The sequence below is a fragment of the Protomyctophum bolini genome (assembly GCF_963924005.1).
Source record: "Protomyctophum bolini genome assembly, chromosome: 7".
NCBI classification, from domain to species: Eukaryota; Metazoa; Chordata; class Actinopteri; order Myctophiformes; family Myctophidae; genus Protomyctophum; species Protomyctophum bolini.
Window position 1 is genome coordinate 11,920,369 of NC_137868.1, and position 16,414 is coordinate 11,936,782.

The 16,414-nt window shown below is 41.0% G+C and overlaps 2 protein-coding genes across 2 annotated transcripts in view; both read right to left on the minus strand.

Annotated features, from left to right (window-relative positions):
* Positions 1-2,051: 2,051 nt before the first annotated feature.
* Positions 2,052-12,429, minus strand: LOC308318255 (neurexophilin-1-like). The gene is made up of 2 exons (XM_080767736.1): positions 12,134-12,429; positions 2,052-2,986 (listed from the first exon to the last, which is right to left on the minus strand). Exons 1-2 carry the CDS (start codon positions 12,212-12,214, stop codon positions 2,198-2,200), a joined length of 870 nt encoding a protein of 289 aa, XP_080623862.1. The 5' UTR covers positions 12,215-12,429; the 3' UTR covers positions 2,052-2,197.
* Positions 12,430-12,926: 497 nt separating this feature from the next.
* Positions 12,927-16,414, minus strand: part of LOC308319250 (thrombospondin type-1 domain-containing protein 7A-like) — a 128,855-nt gene continuing 125,367 nt past the window's right edge. The window contains exon 29 of the mRNA XM_080769223.1: positions 12,927-15,788. Coding sequence (XP_080625349.1) covers positions 15,698-15,788 — 91 coding nt within the window. The 3' untranslated portion in view covers positions 12,927-15,697. The remainder of the gene's footprint in view (positions 15,789-16,414) is intronic.

Genomic DNA, 16,414 nt, shown 5'->3' on the forward strand with positions numbered 1-16,414 from the left:
TTGTGAAACTGCTGTGGCCTAATGGAGACCAATAGTTTCATTCATGGAGATGGAGCTTTTGTGCAGACAAGGCATTTAATTTTGATCAGCTGACAGACAAACAGTGCATCAATGTAACTTCTTTGAGGGATGCTAGCCCCTCCTATGCCCAGATTTTTTGTGTGAACACAAACATTGGCTGATGACTGGCTGATCACCCCATAGCGATGATTTGATTGGCTGAGCAAATTACATATTGAAGATAAAAGTGAAGACGCCAAAAGTGATTGGCAGGAATTACATTGTGATGATTTGATTGGCTGAGTACGGAATGTGATGTATGATGATAAGAGTGTTGCTCACTTCACACAAAGTGTGATTTTATTATGAAGCTTATGTAACTTTAAAACTAAGCAACCCTCCATACGAAAACAAACTAATCCTTTAGGCTTTGGACCATTCAGCTATTTTGGTTCTCTTTAAGCCATTTTCTGAACATAAATACTGCACACAATAAGTTAAGTATCAACCTGACAACAAATTCAAACTCATTAACCTTCAAACTCTCAATTAACCAAATTAATTCTCACAGATCTGCAATATGTGTGAGATTGTGTGCATCAATCAGCACTGGTTATTATTCCTTGAAAGTGCCCCTTTAACTGCACACAAGTTAACTTGGGTGGATTTGGCCGACGGTAGAAGAACAATCACTTCATTGAAATTAAAGAACAGTCCCTATAGTAATATGAAACATTAGTCATTCCTCCACAATGATGACAGGAACATGCTCTCAATTTACGAGTCAGGTGCTTCTAGTGATTTCTGCCAACCTTGTTCACACACATCATAAATTCCTCTTTATGCTCACTCATCCCACAGGGAGAGCCTTTTCTTCATCGGGCTTTGTTAGAAAATACACCCCATGTCTGTATATTGGATGTCATCTCAGTTGCCATTAACGGCCAAGTTGGAGCATATACACTATAGCCTACACTGTGTAAGAGAATTGTAAATTTAAATAGACGGCAGTGATTGTGCCCCTAGGTGCACATTTATACTTTATATACTACAGGTTTTCTATTGGCACTTTATTCTTACTCTCCACTGGCACTCCACAGAACTCCCGCTCACACTGTGCTCATTTCTCTAAATGTTTCACATTGTGCCAATGACTCCCAATTTATGTAATGAAGGTTTAATAGCCAATTTAAATAGCCAATATCATTACAAGCTAGTACTGACTATACAACCATCCAGATTTTGGCTCTTTCATACCAGAGATGGGATTATTTGAGGGTATGAATTTGAAACATGTGATTTACCCCCTGTGCTGACATTTTTGCCTTTTGCCGTCATATACACAATACAGTACTGTATATAACAATTCTAACCATAATGGAGCTACTGTAAGGTGGGTGTGTGTGTGTGTGTGTGTGTGTGTGTGTGTGTGTGTGTGCGTGTGTGCGTGCGTGTGTGTGTGTGTGTCCATCCAGCCGCACAATTATTTAATTAATAGTAGATAATATATAAATGGAGCCCCTCCTTTGATTGAGTTAACTAAATTATGTCTTCTCTAATGTTTCCATAATAAGTATTGCTTAAAAGTATTTTTGACAGGCTTAAAAATCGAAGTGTAGATGGCCATTATTGACCAAAAACGACATTTTGTTCATGCATGAACATGGATGAAATTCCAACAACAATATCAGAGTGTTATTCATTCTAATAGCCTATTCACACTCCAGAAAATATTTACTTATTTGTGATGATTTTTCAGAAATTGATAAAAATGGATAGACAGCTTGACTATACGAGGAGAATACATCATCAACAATTCAATTAGTATAGGGAAGGCATTATAAAACTGTTGGGTTTCATTATATTTACATAAATAAGATTGGCTTTTTTAATTTAATTTTAATTTTTTGGAATGGCTTGGAAGTGCCTTCCATTGTAAGCGGCTATGCATAATAAGAGTACTGAGAGTCTATAAATGCTTTCCTAAATGCTTCTCCAATGACCTCAGGGTAGGTCTATTCAGCGTAGCAATCTCAATCTCACAGCAGGGATATGTTAGCTTTAATAATACCAGTCAACATCTCCGTTCTAAAGCGTCTCTTTACTATAGGGTGCACAACTCCATTTCAGCCCAAACACAGTGTTGTCTTTCAGGCCTTGAATCTGTGCCTTTTGTCCCCCAACCCCGACGCCGTGATCATCCAGTAGGAAGGTAGGGGGTGTCACTATGGTAGTTGTAATCCGGACACACCTTCTGCACCAGCTTGTAGTCAGTGCTGTAGAACGTGATGAAAATGCAGATGACTTTGAAGGGCTTGGAGCACAGCCAGGAAACATGGCTTTGCGTCTGCTCTTGGGGGCAACTCTGGGAAGGGTCGTGGGCACACAAAGAGTTCCTGGTTCCCTTCTCCACCTTCTCATATTCCACTCTGCAGTTGAATAGCTTGGTGTCTTTGGGCTCCAGGGTTGACTGCTGTTGCTGCTGCTGCTGCTGCTGCTGCTGCTGCTGAGGGACACGAAACTCCACAGCCTTAGTGGGAGGTACGAGCCCTACAGACACGTTTCCCTGACCGGTAGCGTTGTGGCGGAAGTAGACGCTGAATGTTCCATTGCCATGGTCCACAATCTTACCGGTGATCAGAAGGTTGAGTTTCACGGTCTTGATGTTGGAGTGGAAATCGCCCCAGCCAAACATTTTCTTGAATTTGCCCGTCTTCACAATGGGCCTCCTTTTCGCCCTGGGACGAGGATCCTGCGTGCTTGAAGTGTTGTGAAGCCACTTCCACTGCTCTTGGTTGGAGTACGCTCCTGCGTCACCATAGCTGAGGTCCAGAGAGGTAAAGTTTTCCTTGCTGTAGAGAGTCTGTGAGAGTAGACGACTGATGGAGAGGGCCTTGCTGCTTCCAGTCCAGTAGGTCTTCATTTTAGACTTTGGGCTTTCTCTCAAGTCTGAGGGCCCTGAACTGGGTGACTGAACACTGGCAACCTGGAAAGAAGCAAAGAGATCATTAAAATCCCATAAAAACAATACCCCAGAAACACAGAAATAGCCTCTATCACTCACTTGCACTGAAATGTCCACCTACACCTAGCTTAGAATAACATGCATGCTCTTAGTATGTGCAAACTGTCTTATGTGTGCTCATGGCGTTCTAACCAAGACTGAGGGTATTGCTGCCATACATCGAGATGAATGAAGCGCTACTCCAGTGCAGACATGATACAACAGCAGACTATTACCTGCTGTATGTGCCCTGAATGGATGATTGATGATTCCTTCTCTCTCTCCCCTAACAATCACACAGATGAGAGCGCTAAGATTCCCCTGTGCAGCCAACGGAGGCCAGTGACAGTGATGGCCTAACCCCGACTGGGGAACATGACAGCAGATCTATCTGGGTAAAGCTTTTACATTTTGTACCTTTACCCCTACGATCAATACTCTGAAATTAAGGTCTTCTCTCATTCAGAAAGTTCATAGTTATGACATTGTGGTACTGAAGGCTGGGGTTTAGAACTTGCACCAATTAAATTGCCATAGTGGTTATTACTATGTCTGTTTGTTAGTGTATACGCCAGAGCAGGATAAAAGATGGCCCCCAGTTATTTTGAAGAGCACCGATCGATCTGTGTGTTCAGAGCCACGGTGAAAATAGAACCTATGTTTCTGGGTTGTTCTCGTGTCCTTCACTCTCTTGCTCGGAATAAAGAAATATGGCCTCAGCTTGATTATATGTGTCATAACATGCTATAATTCAGATCCTTGAACTCCTCTCCAGATTTGTTCAACCAAAGGGCTTTATATTAAATACGGTCTTATGACAACACCAAATCTTGTGTAAAATATATTAAATAAAACATTAATTTCATATAGTGTTCCTATATGCCCAAGATACTTGCATCATTCAGTATTAATGAACAAATCTGTCATTTCATACAAATCTGTAGCCCTGGACAATTAAGAAAGCTATTTTTCATAACCATTTAAAAGTGGTGTCCCAATTTTGGCAGGCCATTAGAGGCAGGGTTTAAAAAAAACGAGAATTTCAACAATCTTTCGAAAATAGCAGATCGACAAGCCCACAACAGGCCACAGCACAACAGGAAATAATTTAGAACCTTTTGGTGGTTAAGTGGTTATCTAGTCGCTCAGGATGTTCAACTGATGTCACATTCAGTTCAAACCTTTTTCACTGTGTGTGCTGAGTGGAAAGTCGGTTCGGATCGGCAGTTAAACATATCGGTAAATCCCCATAAAGTACTCTTATGTCATCCATATGACATCAGGGTACTGACAGGGCTATACTGGGGCTACATCAGCGTTGTCGCAGTAAGCAACTGTTTCTGTTTTGTCCCATGTCGGACATCAGTGCGTGAAATTGTGACAGCCCCATCGTTTGTTGTGAAATGGAGATTTTGTATTTGTATTTTTGGATAGATTTAGATATATGTTCCCACTTCCCAGCTAAATGAGCGTTCTCAATTTTAGTATCATAGTGACCCATACTGTAATTCAAATCTCCTGAGCAGGATTTCTTTCTTTGCTGATTCGTCAGTAATTCATTCAATATTTTCTATCAGTAAAAGAGCCATGTACGAGCCATGTACTGCGCGCACACACACACACACACACACACACACACACACACACACACACACACACACACACACACACACACACACACACACACACACACACACACACACACACACACACACACACACACACACACACACACACACACACACACACACACACACTTTAATTTCCCTGGGTAAAAGGGGGGTGATAAAAGAACCAGAAGGTTGATAGGTAACAGAACAGCAGCTGACCAATCTAATGTCTCACCAGTCACCACAGTGATCTGGCAGTAGCTGACCAATCTAATGTCTCACCAGTCACCACATGCTGATGCTGTACTGCCACCGTGAGAGAGACCACACAGTGAAAGGAACTCCACATGTCAAACATCGACTAAAATCTTCTGTCAAACGTGATTGCGGCTGATGGTTTGGCAGAATTCAAAGCTGACGAGTTAATTAACCCGAGCACGAATGAATCAAAATCGAGCAGAAAACCATTAACCACCTTTTCATAGTTCACACAATGGAAGCATACAAACAAGGTTGAAGCATGGGTGTACAGTATAAAGTGGATGAGGGCTGCCACTGCCAGCAGTACCTGCTGTGCACTTGACCTACTGCTTCCTCACATATTCAGGAAATCCTAGTGGGACCACAATTTAGTTCACCCGGGCAGTGCTTAGCTTCAGGCAAGAATCATAATTAATAAATTATCTATTTATTAATTTATAGTGTTAATTAAATGCATTTTTTTCCCATCCTTGTGAATACATAACTATGGGTACAGTTAAACAAATTATATCCGGCATTCGTCATTGATCTCGTTATCGAACCTCAGGCACAGCTGCATCTTCCATTGGTTGGATAACCTGGGAGCAAAGTAGGCCGGGGTCATAATCGATCTACTCTCTACTGTGTGTGTGTGTGTGTGTGTGTGTGTGTGTGTGTGTGTGTGTGTGTGTGTGTGTGTGTGTGTGTGTGTGTGTGTGTGTGTGTGTGTGTGTGTGTGTGTGTGTGTGTGTGTGTGTGTGTAGCCTATATATGCAAACGGTGATATGCAATTATATGCAAATAAGATTTGCAATTAGCTTTCATCTAGCATCTGACAGCCTCTGGATTAGAGCAGTCCGTGACAGATTCACAGAGAACCCCACTTCAGGGATTAGAACCCAACCTGTAATCCGGCCATTGGAGATTAGTCAGATCAGAGACAGTCCTGACTGAAATGACGTTTATATTCAGAAGGCCCACCCCCTAGACTGCATCAACACTTGGAGGGCCAAGATTACCTCTTGTCGAGCTCAAAAACATGCAAGCAAGGCACAAAGTGTGGATGTATTGGTGCACAAGCAGGTCGTTATGTGAAAGAGAGATAACGCAGAAGGAAATTAGAGAATTAGGCGGAGATAAGAGGTAGAGAAAACCGTATTAGGCAATAATTGGACTTTGAAGAAGACGGTTAAAGGATACGACTGCACACAGCTTATCAAGAAGAAAACTACATTTCATAGGATATGTATACTAATACTATATTGCATGTTTTAAAAGGCCAAAACGGTCATTACATAATCAACTTGGCAGTTTTTGCAACTTTCAAACAAGCAATATAGTTGCAACAGTAGCATTTTTTCCAATCCATTTAGTCCTCCGTTAATGTTATTTCCAATTTCCCAGCATTCCACAACATGATAACACACAAAGCGCAGCCTTGCAGAGGTCCTTTAAGGGAACTCAAAGATTGCCAGATGCAGCATGTAGGCTATGAACAAACCTAAATGTTATCTACTCCTCGGTGGGACTGTGATAAGGCGCAGGCATCCTCTCTTTGAAACGGGAAGATAAACAACCCCAGCTTCCCCAGAGAGCTGGGAGAATATTCTATGGGCTGGAACCCCCAACAGCCAACACATTCCCTGTTTAATAGAACCACCTGAGAAGCGAGACAACTCAGTGGTGGGCTGTACACAAAACCTTGGGGGAAGAATGAAAGTATGTGTCGGTTTTCATTTACCCGAATGCTGCAGCTGCCGTGACTGGTGTGTGGGGAGGATTTGTGAGTCCGACATTTCTACTTTAACAGGCATTACAGAGTTGGAATGGAGGTGAAACAGATTGATAGGAGATTTAGGCAGCCACTTCACAACCTAGATGGGGCAGCGTGTTCGGGCTTGGCAGCAACATACAGTAATTCGTAATGGAATTATTGCCAAAAAATACTGGCATATTGATGAAAAATACATTGCCTGATGTAATTAGAAAAAGTGATCCACAGATCAACTTTATTTATTTATTGTCCTTGGATCATGACGCAACTCTCCAGTCCCCAGGACTTCCTTGTGTTATCCTTTTAGCCTAAATGTCTGACTGTACCTCTTGCTATTTACATTTTTGCTAAAAGAATTGTCCAAAACTCAAATCGGTTGAGTACTCAATCGGTATACACATCATCTCTGTGATCACGTGATCAAGACGCATCTGTCAGATGTTTCAGAGTTCAAATTTCCACCAATTGTAGGTCAGGGGTGGGCAACTTTGACGATTGAGAGGGACACTATATTGTCACACTCACTCCAGAGGGCCACGCTGCATATAGCAACATATTTTTTGCTATTTTTGAATTGAAATCCTGAAAAGTAAAACTTTAATTTAATTTCAAATGCCCAATGCAAAAATGCATACAAAAAAAGACAACAATTGCGCAAGATTGATTTGAAATGGAATTCGTTTTCCCCAGTGTTCAACAATGATGGTTTGCTTTTGGACAATCGTCCTATTCGTTTTCCCAGATGGATGGAGTTCCAAGGGGATTCATACTTTGGGTGATTTATTTGATGTCAATGGTTTACGTTCTTTCCAGAATTGATGTGATATTTTTAACTTGCCTGGTAACTCTTTTTCTATTTACAATTGAGAACTGCCATGAGGACATACGGGGTTCCATGGCAGACCCCCCTTGCAATGCACCCTTTGCATAGACTTATCTGTGATGTTAGGTCAAGAGGTTTTGTTTCCATATTGTATGATTATTTATTAGAATCTAGTTATGGGACCTTGGCTGTCGATACTGTATGGAGGAATGACATACCAAATCTAGATCCAGATTGGAGCTGGGATACAGTGTGGTCTAATGTTGCCCTATCTTCTAGGAATCCTGATCATCAGCAAATTCATCTAAATTTTGTTCATCGGACATACTTATTAACCCCCCGCAGATTGTGTGCTATGCGGATTTTAAATAATCATAACTGCACTTTCTGCACTCCGAACACCATAGGTACATTCTTTCATATGGTGTGGGAGTGTCCGGGTGTCCTCACATTTTGGAATCTGGTTGCTGCTAAACTTTCGATTATTCTACAAATTAACATTACACCCTCCCCATCTCTATTCTTATTAAACGGTGTATCCCAATTGCCTTTAAATAATATCCCCGTATTCGTGTCTTCTTTGTCTGATATTGCAGATATGGTTAAGGACATGATTTAGTCATTATTATTATTTATTTATTTTCCCCTATTGCACAGTGGTAGGAGTCCTGACATTTTGTGACATCTTTGGTCCCGGGGGGAGGGGTGGGTGGGATTGTCTGTTTGTTTTTGTGTTCCTTTCTTTTGCTGTTATGTGTTATTTTCATATGTTTTGTTTTCTTTATTTTATTTCATTCATGATGTTAACATGTTTTATTGTGATTTTTGTCTTAAATAAAAAACAATTGATAACAAAAAAAAAAAGACAACATTTTAATACTATTCATAAGGTACAATACTAATTTAGACTAATTTAGTAATTAAAGCGAGTCATGTTTGCAAATCAATAATCAGTCTTCTGATATTAACCTGAGGGCCACATTAAGCGCAGGTGGGGGGGCCGCCAGTTGCCCATGTATGGTGTGTAGGTAACCCGGCCTGGCAGAGAACTGCACTCAGAGGAGTGTTCTAGTTTAGTTATTGATCTATTCTTTCTTTTTTACAGTATGTAGCTGATGCTCGTTTTTGTATAGACAATTAAATCATCTATTCTCAACCTGTGGGCCAAGGCCCATAGGTCGGCCCACAGCTAGGGCTGTGAGGATTCCCAATTAAATAATTGGCAAAACAATAAGATTTCAATGACGATTTAAGATTATATATATATTTAACAAAAATGGTACTCATCATGGTATATGTTTTCCTTATAACCTTGAAAATGTAGTTTTCATTGTTATACATATAGGAACTTAAAGTATATTTATCCAAGCTGGAACAGAATCGATTGATTGATCATTAAAATAAACATGCTCTGAAAATGCACACGGCCTACCTATAGCACACCCATTTAACACGGCAGCAAGATCTGCCATCACAAGCATCTCTATTTTATTCCAGTTTCAATCTTTTAGGCCTCATAATGTCTAAGTCTTCGATATAATCTTCGTTTTTTGTCTGTTGTTGTGTGTCGAGTACTGTGCATCGTGCTGTGCATTGGCTAGTGTTTCCTCGTTGTCTCCGCCAGGCCAAAAGCATGAACGAGAACGAGTGTTTTGCACCCTAGCTGTCCGTCCGTCCTTGCATCCGTGCATCCGACCGTCTGTGTCTAGCTAATCTCCGGCACCGTTAGCCCGGTCGCTGCGAAATTGCAAACACACACTCTTTGGGATGCTCCCAGAGCAGAACCTCTGGCCCAAACTTTTCAGATCGGCCTGTTATAGCGCCACCATGAGGCCAATTTATGCAAAACTTTTTTTCCAATTTCGTCAAAACATCACAAAAAATCGGTACACAGTATATCTCTATAGTGATGTGACAACACAGAACTCTGATCTATATTCCACCCTGATTGGCTAAGATTGGCTTCCAAAGTTTGCAGAATTTTGAACAAAATGCCTCAAATCATGAATGCAGCTTGTGATTTCGGTAACATTTTCTACTATGCCGAGGAAGAAATGCCACCATTTTAACATTGCCTGTTATAACGCCACCAGCAGGTTGATTTTTGCAAAACACAATTTGGTACAAATGCCTCAAATTATGAATGCAGAGTCCGATTGCTATGAAAGGCCTACAGAAGAAACGGCACCATTTTCACATTGGCCTATTATAGCGCCACCAGGAGGCAACAATAACCTACCTGCGCTCTGAGGAGCACTTTATCTAGTTTTCCTTGTCTTTGTTCTTGATGTAATTATTTTAAATGTTCTATTCTATTATGTGAAGCACTTTGTGTTGCATTTGATTGTATGAAAAGGACCACATAAATAAGGTTTGAATTGATTGATTGAAGCAGTCATTAATTGTGACCACCGCCCACGGCCCTGTCATGCAGTAGCTTAGACATGCTCAAGGCTAGGTGATAGCGATCTAATCTCTCACATCCATCCACTACAGCCACTGTTCACAATGACACTGAAGTCACAATCTCTGACAGGAACCAACTATACTACTTATAACCATAGGCTTGCAAGTTGTACATATACAGCATTGGTTCTCAAAACGGGGTGCGGGGCGCGGGGACCCCCAGGTGTCCTTGGGGTGTTTCTCTAGATAGACTGCTGCTGTGCTTGTTCAAATAAACCAAGTTCATAAGAAGTGAGTGTGGATATTCCTTTCTCTGTCCTTGGGGTGTCCCCTGCTATTTTTGAAAAATCTAGAAAATTAGTGCAAATCTTTGAATATTGTTTTTAAAAAGCAACATTCTTTGCTTCTGGCGGTCCCTCGCATAAAATATTTTGAAGTGGGGGTCCAATCCATAGCCGAATGCTTTTTCTTTCACCATGCAGTTTGCCTTGCATGTAAGAGCCCTTATTTGGGATGATGGATCAACTATAGGCACTCAGCAGCACCATGTAATCAGGTCTTTATTCTTCCAGCGATATCAAAGTGTTACCTGGGGGTGGAGGTCAGAGATTATGACAAATCATAAAGTGTGTCAAGACATCACAGGCTGCTCTCTAGCTTCTGCAAGGGGGAGTGGTGCTTTATCGCTGCAGCACCACTTACAGAAGCCCGAGCACAATTATTACCATGACTTCTGTGGAGGATAAACACTGCATGTGGACAGTCTGAGGGCTATTTGAGCGGGTGGTTAAAATAGGCAGCCTAGCCACTAGTTTCCTACTTACCCAGAGGATAAATACATAATCATAGTATTTCACACACGACTTGGTTCAAAGGCGGCCAAAATAAGTTTGCGAGGTTCCCATGGGTCTGTCAATCTGTCGAAGAAGCTGGAGGCAGAAGCTTAGGATGGGCCGAGTACGAAACAATTATGATCATCCCATTAAAGCATAGCGAAGCAATTTGGTGGCCCAGCCTGAAAAAAAGATTCACATTATGTGATACTGTGAGATCTGCAAGCAGAACTTTGATACTAATATACTGTACATATTATAAAAGTTTTATACTTCATAATTCGTATTTGTGGGTTATGTGTAACAGTTATTTAGTGTTGGTTGTAACAGGGAATTAGTGTTGGTTAATGCAATTTCTTCTGGATTTAAGGAATTTCAAGTTTCCTCACATCTAGGAGGGCTCTATTAGTGAAAGGGGAGGCAAAATGATTAGTGTGCTTAGTCAGCTGTGAAATTGAGTTTATGGTTTTCAAGACGGTGGATTCAATTCGATAATGGTTATTAAGTCGTGGAGAATAATTAATAGTAATTGACTTCTCTCCATCACTATGCAAATTAAACACTGATAACGCCACAGGAGCCATTTAAGGCCAGTCAAGTCAGTGTGGAGATTAAATTGGAGTTTGTTTTATAATTGTTTTTGTTCAAGGAAAGTAGGGAGTGTTCCTGCTCCCCTTTGATTGTTTGTTGACACATTTATCTCTGGCTGAGAGGTTAGAGTCTCTCAGAGGATTACAGGAGCTGAGGTTGTCACAAACTGTCAAGGCACTTGACAGTGCCTTGAGTGTCATTCTAGTGTGTCATAATAGAATGTGGGCTCAGGCTGCTCCCTGCTGCACTGTGAAACAATTTATTCAACTGCAAATCTGGAAATTGTATGCAGGTATAGAAGGTAAACAATGGGTGCAATAGATCAATGCTTTGCAAATAGATTTGCAAATCCTACAGTTCAATGTATGATGTTAGCAATTGCTAATTAGTAAAGTACATGCAATTAGTTATTAATTGGTATATGGTCTATCAGTGGCAGCACAGCAGCAGTCCTAGTAAGGCAGCTCCTAACAACGTAGTCAGGTAGTGGTGAGGATATTACGTTTACACACTGTTAGTCAATGTTTTCAAGTTATCACACAGCATGTGAAATAATCTTGTAAATGATACAGTATGAGTTTATACTGTAACTTTCATTACAGTGCATAATTTGCACTTGGACTGCTTGTCCTTGTGCTACTGTATGTTGTGGCACACTCTGCAGCAATACCGTTGACAAAACACCCCGTATACATTTATTATAGGCCTACACGTCAATTTCTATGCCCATTGTGATAAAGATGACATGCAAAACCACCAATTGTAGATACAAAGTGAAAGTGAGAAAAGAAAACAAGAAATGCAAGGTAGGTTTCATGCATTATGGTGACAAAAGTTCCATATTCAACTTACTAACGAGATAAGCGACAGCAGGAGAACGGCAGCCCTTGGACATGTGGTCTCCATGTCTCTCAGTGGAGTGTATCTCTTCATGCAAACCTTCTCAGCCTCCTCCTTGGTCTTCTCCTGGGACCCTTGGATCAACAAAGGAGCCTCCCTTTTGTTGAATACAATTCTAACTGAAGCAGTACAAAAGCAAATAAAGACAAAGGTCAATGCAGTCCCGAGGCAAGACAGTTGAAAGTCTCAATCTTTACAGGAGCGACCAGGAGGGATAGTCTCTCCTGTGAAGTACCAACTCCTCTTGATGCAGGATGCAGAGGAGCTGTGATATGGATGGAGGTGTTGCAAGTCTGACTGTCAGTGTAGCAAGATGTTTTATATAGTGCACTCTGAAGGGGGGGGGGGGAGAGAGAGAGAGAGAGAGAGAGAGATTGTGTGTGTGTGGGGTAGCTTGGAATAGGGGGAGAAGGAGAGTCAGAGAGAGCAGGGACAGAGAGGGGTGGAAGTAGAGGTGGGGGCGTGTAGGGGACACAGAGAGGGAGGAGGACCACTCTCTGATCATACTTTTGAGATGTAACTTTTCTCAAACGTCAGCGCTGACACCTAGTGGCAGTCTGCTGCAGCCCTGCTGTCAATAGGCAGCCAAATAAACGATCATCTAATCATGCAATATCAATAGAATGGGGAGAGAGAGGCAGTAGCGTGGGGACATATTTCACACTGACAGCCATAGCACATTATCTGGGTATGTTTAGAACATTTCCTCATTTATTTTTAGTAAGTCTTCCCATACATATAAACAACCTGTACAAAATGGCTGAGCCGTCTTTTTTTTTTCTTTTTCTTTAACACCATACAACAATCAGCAACATGGTCATCGTCAGACACCCACTTTGCAATATTCAAACTAAACATTTCTGTGCATTACAAAATAAATGTACACACTTTGATTTTTGTTTTTTTTTTGCAAAAGAAAAAGAATGGGTTTGCCGTTATATACAAATCAAAGAACAAAAAGGTAAACATTCTGCACACCAGTGTTCTCTCGTGAACATTATTGTAAAATGTATGTATTGTACTGTACCTTAATTTTAGACACTATGTTATAGTTCACTTTAAGTAATATGAGATGATATGATGCATAATGTAAGAGGATTGTTGATATGGATTGACTGAAAATGTATAAATGGTTTAGTTTAGTTAAATTGCAAATAACCCACAAAAATGTTGGTTAAGTCCAAGTCTTATTGTCTCCACCAGGCCGAAGGCATGGGGAGAGAGTATGTTTTGCACTCCGTCCGTGTGTGTGTGTGTGTGTGTGTGTGTGTGTGTGTGTGTGTGTGTGTGTGTGTGTGTGTGTGTGTGTGTGTCCGTCTGTGTACAGCTAATCTCTGGCACCGTTATACTTAATAGATCACCGTTAACCAACGATGAACCTCTTCCCAAAAAATTCCAGAACGGCCTGTTATAGCGCCACCAGGAGGCCGACTTTTGAAAAACACATCGTTACACACTATCTCTATATAGTCATGTGTTCAAGACAGATCTGTCCGATATTTCATATTCCATCCTCATTGGCTAACATTGGCTTTCAAAGTTTGCAGGATTGGCCGAGGAGCAGGCTGAGGAATATATCGCACCCTTTTCACATTGGCCTATTATAGCGCCACCAACAGGTGGATTTTTGCAAAACACATTTTTGGAACAAAATGCCTCAAATCATCCAATTGCCATCAAAGGCATAAGAACAAATGGCACCTTTTTCACATTGGCCTATTATAGCGCCACCAGGAGGCCACAACCTGACCTGCCCTGGTAGAGACCTGTGACCCGAGGGGCACTTTTTCTAGTTTCCATTGTGGTCCTCTCACAAAGAATAGGATGACAATCCGCAACGTGTGTCAGTCATGTGTGCTGATCTACAAGTTAAACAAATGCGTGGCAATGCGATGCATTAACTTGTAGATCAGCTATTTTAGGCAGAGATATTTAGTTTAGAGCAAAAGCAGGAAGGGGCTATAAAGCTCAGAAATCCAGTCAACTATGTACTGTATAGGTATTTTTAAGTTGTTACTGTTTCTACGAGACTTTCAGAATAATCATCTCTCCTTGTATCTAGTCAAGAACCCATTCAAATCACTGTGAATTTAGTGATGTGGGGCAATAAATATTGAAAGTATTGACATTAAGGCAGAAGTTATGGGCATGACATACAATAAGATGAATGGGTTAAATTCAACTCTTTGTTTTCTTCTTAGTAGAGTCTCAGTTTGTTTTGCTATATCGGGATTTATATTTTGATCTGATGTATCGCAGATAAAAATAACTACAAACAGATGACAAAACTTTGACACTCGCCAATATCATAATTAGCTTTTTGATTGCATCTGGGCAGAGATAGAAAGATAACACCAGACAGATCTACAAACCACAAACGATACTGGACTACAACCAAAAATCAGTTGTGAGAAATCAAATCTATACATTTATTTACTATCGACTCACACCCTGTTTTGTGGAATGTGTTACTATATCTCTTCCTGGAGTGGTTTCCTATTGTAATTATAATGATCACCATTGAAACTGCATTATGGTTTTGTCTGAAGAGGCAGTGTTCTATGGCAATAGTAGGTAGAAGTCATAGGTGCATATCATGCTGCACTAATATAGTGCAATGTTGTGCCTGAAACAAAGCAAGGGGGAGGCAGGCAATAGTTCCATGAACGAGTGATTGTAGGCTATTACTCCATCGGCATCAAACAACACAGTTTATCCTTCAATACAGGCCTGTGCCTGTGAATCAAGACAAGGAAAGAAAAAAAATCAACAACAACAGAAGGAATATATCCCTTTTGTTCAAGACAGTAAAAGAGATTTGAGACAAAACCCATTCGAGGCTTGAAGAAAAGGAATCCAAGCCTTTTTATGGAGATTTTCTTCTTCCTCCTCCTCCTCCTCTTCCCTGCGGTGACTCTTGGCAACGTGCAAACCACCACAGCATCCTAAGCCTCCAGCTACTCAGCATTTTTAGGGACGAGGAGAGAAAGAAAGCACGAGGGAAGAGTTGGGAAGCTTGTGCTGTACCACGTTCAAAGACAACAGAAGTTAGGTCTGGATCTTACAGCAGCCAGCCATGTTTCCTTGGAAAGCACTCTTTACACATTGCAAAATTCGAGTGTTAAAATGGAACCATGTGGACCCGTAAGGGTCCATCTCATTCCATTCATATATACTCTGAGTTAAATTAGCACAGAGGATTTTCCTCTGCATAAAGTGGTATCGGAGGGAGACAAAATTAAAAAAAGGCTTGTCTTCATGTCAGTGGAGATCATGAAGGCTCTTGTGTGCAAAAATATGAACAGAAAAAGAAGGAAAATGAACATGTGTAATGAATGGAACCCTACTTGAATTTGTTAAAGCCCCGCAGGTGTCTTTGCGAAGAGAATCTTCAGTAATTTCACGGCCCTGTGATGAGTTTCATCATCGCCGGGTAAACATCCTCGCTCCCCTCCCTGCAATGGCATCATGATGACGAGAGGTGTTTGTGGTGAAGCTATCCCACGGTGGGGGAGGCTACATGTCGGCATCCCCGTCGTAGGCTAGAGTCAGAGGTTTTAGTCGGTTGTTCTGCTGTCTCTGTCTCTGAGGTCTCTTTGGCTTCTTGCTGTGAGAGACGCATAAAGAAAGAGTGTTAAGACAAGTGTCTGGAAGTTATGGCCACAGTCGTCATGCGACAGCTATTATAGCCTATAAACTACTATAAACTATCTGTTTTCAGTATTTCTTATGAACACTACATTGAAACAGGGAATTAATGTATGGAAAATACAAAAGAAAGATCTGAAAGCGTTACATAATTAGTAAGTGCCTACCCTATGCGAAACCTGTGTACACACCATTTATATTTAGCATTTTCTCTGGTTAATAAAGCACCACGAATGGCATGCTTTCCCCTCTATAAGATCTCTAATGCCTGCTGGTTTATACTTAATAGGCGATCTACAAGCTTGCGTGATGCGTTGTAGCTTGTAGATCAGTGTTCAACTACAGTAAGTATAAATCAGGCTTCATGGCTTTCAGTATTGGCTCAAAAACATGCTGGGTTGATGATTGATACGGTAAGAAACAGTGTGTCAGCATGGTGTGGATTATCATTTAAGAGCTACTGTATACAATGTATTGACTTACTACTACTTGTTCTACAATCCATGTCTCAATTGTCAAAGGTTTCAAAATCCTTATTTAACTTGTGTCCTCCCCTCCATCTATATCTCCCATTCATTACTGTAA

Coding starts and splice junctions, on each gene's coding strand:
- LOC308318255 (XM_080767736.1), bottom strand. CDS start 12,214: ATGAAGAGATACACTCCACTGAGAGACATGGAGACCACATGTCCAAGG. Junction 2,987..12,133: donor TGCTGTCGCTTATCTCGTTA/GTAAGTTGAATA, acceptor GCTTCTTTCCAG/GTTGCCAGTGTTCAGTCACC.